The 8,698-nt window shown below is 36.8% G+C and overlaps 1 protein-coding gene across 1 annotated transcript; it reads left to right on the top strand.

Annotated features, from left to right (window-relative positions):
• Positions 1-812: 812 nt before the first annotated feature.
• LOC147076887 (uncharacterized) lies at positions 813-7,987 on the top strand. Its single transcript, XM_085940561.1, has 3 exons — positions 813-1,082; positions 2,662-2,868; positions 5,185-7,987. Exons 1-3 carry the CDS (start codon positions 906-908, stop codon positions 6,256-6,258), a joined length of 1,458 nt encoding a protein of 485 aa, XP_085796687.1. The 5' UTR covers positions 813-905; the 3' UTR covers positions 6,259-7,987.
• Positions 7,988-8,698: the final 711 nt, after the last annotated feature.

The raw sequence follows: 8,698 nt of genomic DNA on the forward strand, positions 1-8,698 counted from the left end.
ATATACAGTGCTGTGATTGGATAATATGGAGATGAGACCTTCTGCATGTTAGCAAAAGTGGAGAGAAGCCGGTTTGCTGTTAATCTTGATTTAAAAATTAATGTGCTACGATTTTTTAGTATAGTTTTAGATTAATATAACCAAGACGATTAATCTGGTATTTATTCATAACGCGAAAGCATCAATTTAGGAGAGAGCCTTTTGGGTCTTGTGACTGGCTGTACGCCGTCCCGCGCTGCCAGCTGTCACTGTCAGTGAACGCAGTGTTGCCAACCAAACTATAATTATGGTACATGGTCCGCGTACTATTAAAAAAGTAGTAGGTACGTCAAAAATACCACAATTTTGAAAAATGAAGTAATAATTGAATTCGCCGGTTAGCATTTTTCGGTCGTAAGAGGTCTTTAAAAATAAAGAAGGACATCGTAATTTCTCAAATCTTTATTACTTATTATGTTATGTTTATGTGAGAAACAAAACACTAACATTTTCAACACGTCCTATAATTTTTGCCGAAATACTATAATTTCTTGGACCGCGTACTATAATTCGATGACAAAAAGATAGCAGATTTTAACAATGGCGACTGACAGCTGACGACGGCGTACAACTAGTCACAAGTCCTCCCCCTTTCGCCTAAATTAATATTATAAATGTAGTTACAGATCAGTGATAACTTGACATTTTATGACATTTTGACAAAGAGATTGGACTCCTCCCTTGCATTTTGACGTTTATTTTATTTTGAGCATAAGATGTGACTTAATAATTTATTATTTTATGCATATGGCAATGTGACATGCATCAACGTCAGGTCGGTCGATCGATCTGAAAATCGCGAGCATCGAAGTCCACCATCTTGCTAAATAATTATCACAATAAACACACGAAACAAAGATCGAAGAATGGACATCAAAGCTGAGCCGGAGGATTATAATTCCGACACGGAAACGCAGCCGCTGAACGCGAATCCATTTTATAATTCACAGGAACAGAATGTTTACAATAATCAAGCCGGTGTTTCCCTACAAAATACGTCCTCAAAACAAAATGGCCGAGCCGATTACAATCAGCCGTACGAGGTGATTACATTTTTGTTTATTTAAACACTATCAATAAAAAAATACACGCAATTATAAATACTCAACGAATTTAATATTTAATATTATTTAACTCACTACGCCGTACATTACGAACGCTTCTATACATAATCACAGCATATCTGACACTTTAAATAATGTATTTTTATTTTTCTTATTGCTGTCAAAATATCTATTTATCACACTAATTTAGTCTGTTTTCGTGATATAACTGAATGAATGTAACCGTTGGCACGTTAATTAAACCTTTCACACACTATATTGATAGCATTATGCCTAAAATATGTGTAACAATAATAATATTGTGTAAATTTTTTTGACAGTTGTGTTTTGACAGATTCTCGTCATTGTTTTTACAATTTATTATTACGACAAAACGTTTTAAAAATAGTGAAGTTAATCAAAATATTTAAGCACTGGAAGAAAGAAACAGTAAATATCTTTAGATAGGATGATTTGTCTGGAAAATATAGTTTTTTTTGTTTACCAAAACCACTAAATCAATATTTTTGTTTTCACTAGCTACTTACATACTTTTTTTTCGAATGTTCTTTATTTAAAAAAAAAATAAAATAAACCACAGACACTAAGGATATTTTTAAAAGATGAGTGATAATTGTAATAATTAATTATAGTCTGTGGTTAATGCAATTGTTTTATGGAAAGGTTATTATTTACAATAAACGATTATTAAAATGCAATTGTATTGCGCCGTTTGCAGTGGCCTTTACGACATAGGTTTTCGTTTCTTTTTCGGTTACATTAGGTTTGATTTGGTTTGGGATCTCAAACGTCCACGACTAACAAACATAAATTTCCTGGATCGGGGACTACTTCGTGATCTGTTCTACTGCGCTATCAGAATTCCTCACTCGTAGATTATTAGCCGGGTAATGTTGAGATTTTTTGTGTTTTACTAGGTAAAAAGTAAATTGAAAACCTCCGAACAATGATAAGCGGCACATATTTCGCATATTGAGTTAATTATAGAAAAATGATAAGTATGAACGTTTTAATGTATCGAAAAGGTTTATCCTTCACTTTTAGATGGTGCTGTAAGGTTTTGAAAACTGCTTGATCCAAAAACAACGATAAACAGAACAAAGATGGCGGATGTTAGTGGTGTGAGCTTGTCATCTAGTGACATAAATCAATTAAATAAAGGCAGAAAAATGCAGATTCTATAAAGTCTAGAAGTCTATGTTTTCTATATTGAAATTTATTGAAATGTGGTCTTTATCGTTGTTCAGTTGGTGCATTCAATTATTATCATGTCCACTCTATTCTAAGCATGGGCTTTCATGAAGTGGAGTTATAATGATAATTTTTTTTGCGAGGAATGGTTTTTTTTACCATTCGCCCAACCCATTGGGTCTGTGCAATGTATCTAAAACACACGTTGAAAACAACAAAATCCATTTTTTATGCCCAGCTGTAGGGTTGATCCCGCAACTTATGGCTTTGTAGACATCTGCCCTACAAACTCTGCCATCGTAGATTTTACTAAAGCGTACTTACCTACTCTTAATATTTTCTGAATTCTTTGTTCTATGGTTTTCAGGATGGCGGTGGATCTCCGCCGGTTAAGATCAAATGTGAGGTGGACGAGTGGCAGCAGTACAAAGAGAAGTTCTATGACAATGTGAACGCGGGCGAATTCGACGATGCGGACTGCGACGACGATGATGACTATGACGAGGCTGACGTCATCGACGAAGACGCCCTCGAAGAAAGCATGGCGGACGGAGGAGAGAAGCCTCATGCGCACGTATGTGTTTCAACCTCAGCTGAGTTGATTTTGTACATTTAGTGGTGTTCCTTAAGGATCACTCTTTGGATTACTGATGTCCATGGTCACATTTCATAAATCGTCACCATTTACGCATTACTCGTTATTAGCAGAAATTAGCAAAATTATCTCGCTCTATGAGGTCGTGTTCGACAGGCTGCACATACAGAGCTATCTTGTCCGACTTTAAACTCAAATTACTATCCACTGTCGATTTGTATAATCGAAAAAATTTAACACAGTGACATCTGTTTGAATAATTACGAAATACTGAGCCATAAATTATCGGTATTACAGCGATTGTAGTAAGAGCTTTGCTCTACATTCAACGTATGTCAGTAAAAATCTGCGGCCTGTCAGATGCTGCCATAGTATGTTCAAGCAAAAGTCACAATCACAAACGGGTGGGGAAATTGTTCTTCTTATTGTGCCATCCCCTAGCGGAGGTCGGCCACCATCAAGGCGATCTTATCTTTGTCGTCTGCTACCCGGAACAGTTCAGTGGAGCTGCACTCGTACCAATCACGGAGGTTCTTAAGCCACGAAATGCGGCGCCGTCCTCTGCTACGCTTCCCATTGATCTTTCCTTGAATGACAAGTTTGGGAATGCTGTATTTTTGTCCTCATAATGTGGCCGAGGTAATGTAGTTTCCTGGTTTTGATACTACGTAGAACATCTCGGTCCTTCCCCATTCGATTGAGAACTTCAACATTTGTCACCCGGTCAGTCCAAGGAATTTTGAGGATGCGCCTATACAGCCACATCTCGAAAGCTTCAAGTCTCCGTGACATCTCTTGGTTTAGCGTCCATACTTCCATACCATAGAAAAGAATTGAGAGAACATAACAACGTACCATACGCCGTCTCAGACTTAAGTTAAGATCTCGATTGCTAAGGATGCGTCTCATTTCCAATACCGGGGATATTTATTGACTTTCCAGTCTAGATCCGCTGTGTTCTGCGATACCAGGGTCACCTCTAGGAGGATGTGGTGCTGGCACCACGCACAGACAGTCTCGGTAAGGGAGAGGCTAATGATCTGTTTTAGATCTATATTACGCATCCACTTGCTTTGTAGGACAGCGAGGACCAGTGTCTGGTTTACTCAGAACAAAGGTACTACCTCTGCAGTCCAACTTAACCTTGGGAAATTGTTAAGAAGAGGTTATTCACACTAATGTTTAAGTTTGTTTGTAAGCAAAGAATTTGTACTATAAATAGAAAGAGTTTTATACGTTATTTCCATTATGACATTTGAAATTATTTTAAGTATTACCATATGGGTAAACTCCACAAATATTCACATCGCTCAGTTGCAGTTCAGATTTTCTTGCTCAAGCAATGCTGGCCATTTTTTATGTTTATTGTGATTGGTTATTTGAATGCAGTTATTAACGGATTTACACAAATTTTATATGATTTTTCAATTAAATAATAATGCTGAAGTGTAATATTATTGTCTGGTTATCTACTCATAGAGACGGATTGTCTTTTTACACACCCTTTAAATTTGTAAATAAATGTCAGCAGTGGTGTGAAGTTCTCTGCAAATGAACCTGCCATGCAAAGTCATTTGTAGCTAAATGAATCAGTGGACCCAGTGGTTGTTTTTTGCTTCAATTTTATACATTGGTTGTAAGTCATTTTGCATTGTAGACTCATCTGTAAAGGTTCAAATAGACTATATGACGATCGGGCACATATATGCTAAGAGCGTTTTAGTGTCTATGATCAAATCTATGCCATTCCGACATTTATACATACATATTGTATGACAGCTATGACATCGTATTTACACTCTGTGACACCCTGTGACACAGGACGCCAACATAAGAAACGGGTTTTTCGACATATATATGACCGATCGTCATAGAGTGTATTTGAAGCATAAGTTCAAATCTTTGTTATTTAAAATTTATTTGCCAGAGGTGCACCGAGATATAATTGCGTAGCTTTAGTAGCACAAGCTTTTTCATGCAAAAGCTCATATTATCTTTAAATAATTATGGTTTATTAACTCATCATTTTAATTTAGTAGATAAACGATCGCAAATCACAGTTCGTTATATTTTGTTGAAACAGGCCGCCATTTTATTTATACCACCATCTTTGACTGCTGTGAAGGCATGTGATATTAATTAGGCTTACCAATTCAATCACAAATCCGGGCTCAAGATCGAAATTCTTTGTCCCAGTTGGTCTATTCAAAGTGTTTGTAACATGTGATGAGTGAGTATTCTTGGAATCGGATGACTCCTCGAGCCATTGGAATAATATTTAAATATTTTTTCCAGATACCCTCCATAAGCGAAGTGAGCACAATGCAACCGGAACTGACCGTCAAGAAAACTCCTTGTACTCCAACAAAAGAAATACGGGACGAATCAGCCGAGGGTTTACCGCAAAGCCTGCTTATTAAAGAAGAGGTCATGAACAGTCTCATATCGGAGTTCTGCGAGACGCAATTCGAAGCGGCTCACAATCTATTGGTACGACCTGTACAGGAGAACAGCGTGGATATGGACAAAGGAAAATTGAATCGTTACATAGACGCCATTACTGAAGCAAATTCTTTAGCAATGGCTGACATGGCTGCTAAAAAAGCTGCCGATGCGAAGGCCAAGGCTCTCCTGGACGCCGAGAAGATCTTCGTATGCGATATCTGTGATTTTAAATGTCGGTATTCGAGCAATTTGAAAACGCATAAAAGAATTCACGACAACTTTAAACCTTTCAAGTGTGATGTATGCAGTTTTGAATGTCGGCATTCGAGCTATCTTAAAACACATAAACTAATTCATATCAATTTAAAACCGTACACGTGCGATGAGTGTAAATTCAGTTGTCGATCGTCGGGCCATCTTAAAAAACACAAAATGATTCATTATGAGGAGAAGCCGTTTACGTGTGATATTTGTAGCTTAAAATTTCGACAGTCCAGCCATCTAAAGAGACACAAAATTATACATGTAGATGCGAAACCTTTCGCGTGTGATCTATGCGAGTATCGCTGTAAACGGATGAGTCATTTACAAATACATAAGATAAAACACAACGATATAAAGCCCTACACGTGTCACACGTGTCAGATCAAATTCAAACGGTCCGGCGAGTTGAAACGTCACGAGATGATACACAACAATATTAAGCCGTTCACTTGCGATGTCTGTGCGTTTAAATGCCGTACGTCGACCAATTTGAAAAAGCATCGAATGATACATACGGACGTTAAGCCGTTTGCGTGCGAGATCTGCCATTTTAAGTGTCGGCAGCTCGGTAATTTGAAGAAACACCAGTTGATACACAGAGCGAAGGGTGTCGTTGTGGAGATCACGTATGAGAAAGAGGCCACGGACGCCGCCGGGTGAGAAACGGCGGTCGAATCGTGTGTTATAGCAAATGTTGGACGTCCAGTTATTACTGTGAGTGACGAAATACATTGATAAAACAATTATTTGGTGTGAGGGTCGATGGTACAACCTTGCTGGACACCAATAAAGTGATATTAGGAATGTTAATTTTTGTAGTTAATTTGTTATCACTGTGAAGTGTTGGAAAAATGCGTCACATTACAGTTAAATGTGAGGGCCCAATTGTTGAACCCTGCGGGACACAGATTAAATTATTTAGGGACAATGTGTTAATATTGGTTTCTGTGAGCTTGCTTCTGTATTGTCAAGCCTGATATCATCGACAGGGAATTTTACTTTTGTAATCCAAATCATATACGCCTCGAAAACCTTGACATTAACAATATAAAATGGACATGGAATGAAAATTCTCGAAAGAAAAGTTCACTATGATCACAGATGAATGTCATTGGAAGAAGGTGAGAACTAGTGTGCTAGTGTGTATGATAATTCCAGTGCAGAGCGTTTGCGCTGGTTTGGTCACCATAATGCACCATACAAAAGAGTTGTCCATTGGATACCAGAAAGCTATCGATATCGATGACATGCTTGGGGCACCGGATTTGAGAGTGGTCACTGTGGATAGTGACTGTCGGAGAAAGCCTCTGGGTCGTGGTGCTCTACGGTCCGTATTAGCTAGTGACGTGTAGCAGAATTGTATTTTTAATTTTATTATTTCGAGGTTATGTTCCTTAGATATTTACATGACAGGTTTGTTTCCGCGGCCAATTGTAGACTGCTTCGATACAGATTGACATATATTAAAAACGAATCTTCCGAAAGGAATTCAAACCCTCATCATTCATCTTCCACTTCACTTAAACTTTTTAATTCTGGTTTTAACACTGAGTTGTTTTGCGCATTCTTTAGGTTGAACTGTCTACACTTGTAGGTCAAATAGTTTTCAATTTTTCACGGAGAGCAGTGTTTGTTATTGAGGTAAGATTATAGTATTTTTGGGTTATTTGGCGTAAAATTATAGTATAATACACTGTTACACATTATTTGTGGAATCATTAGGTTGGCAACACTGAATTGTGATGTTCAACAGAGATCAATCGCCGATTGAAAATGGCAATTTTTAAAATGGTTTGAGGCAGGTAATGCGCACGCTACAAATGCACTGCAATCCATTTATCCAACGCATGATTGTAGACAGGGCTATTGATGGTGGCGAAGACTGCTTACTTGATGGAGGACGTATGAAAAGACAAACTTGCAGTTAAAAATAACATGATGTAATTTGCTAATACATAATCCACCTTCGTGCAAATATTAGTTAGGTTTTTAAATATTATTTGCTCTTTGCTGCGTGTGGGTATTAACATAAAAAAATTGTCATGTTTAAATTATTTCTGTAAACATTTAAAATGATCGTTTAGTGTTGAGTCTTCGTCACTGGTGTTGGTGATATGGGAACATAATTCCATGCCAAGATATGCATAATATTACATACTCTGTCAAACTGACTGTCTATAAAGCTGGCTGGAATAAACCTTATGTGTTTTCATATTCTATAATAATTATAATACAATGAAATTATCTATCTATATCGTGGCTAACGCGTCAAGAGTGACTATATAGCGAATTAAAAATTTCCCTGTTCTTTCGCATACATTTCCATATACCCGCCGCTACCGTCCTTTTGCATTAAATATAGCGTTCTGATATGTCAGCCACGATATATATAAATATTGCAACAATTAGTGTAAATAAATTGTTGAAAATTATATTTATAACCATGTAATCAACAAAATGCAGGCATAATAAATTGATTTGTCTCTAACGTATGTACTAGATTTGATTTTAAGTTGGTAATAGACAATTTCAATATTTTATGACTTGTGTTTCAAGTTTAAATGATTCATGTCTTTCTTTAATCGTATTGCATTTTCAATTAATATGAACTACTTTTTCATGGGGATGTCGTGAACAACTGTTCTTGATTCGCTCCGTCCATCTGGAGGGAATTCTTACTTGTCATCTCCGAACTTCTATATGACCGAATATCATGAGTTGTTCCAGATTCTAGAGTCTAGTCTGTTTTGAATTTAGACTATGGAAACGTTGGATCTTTCAAATGGTCATTCATTATACATTCAGCCTCAATATATGTACAAAAACATTTTTTTCATATGTTTTGGAAGTTATAGATCGTTACGTACCGTGTGAAATTGCATAATATAAATATCCATATTTCAAATCCATATTTTCTGTGAGATTTTGACCATATGAGGCGTCTAATAACAAAAACCGAGAAATCCATAGTAATATTACTTACTTGGGAAATTAGGTTTTTGTTCGTCAAGCGTAACTGGTCGGTTTTAATGTTAGTTTCTTTAAATTAGAGGAATATTATTGAATATTTCTATTAGCTGGTTAACCTCTTTCTGTAATA

The sequence above is a fragment of the Rhyacophila brunnea genome, unplaced genomic scaffold (assembly GCF_057557595.1).
Source record: "Rhyacophila brunnea isolate RB1 unplaced genomic scaffold, BYU_Rbru_1.0 scaffold_13, whole genome shotgun sequence".
Lineage (NCBI taxonomy): Eukaryota > Metazoa > Arthropoda > Insecta > Trichoptera > Rhyacophilidae > Rhyacophila > Rhyacophila brunnea.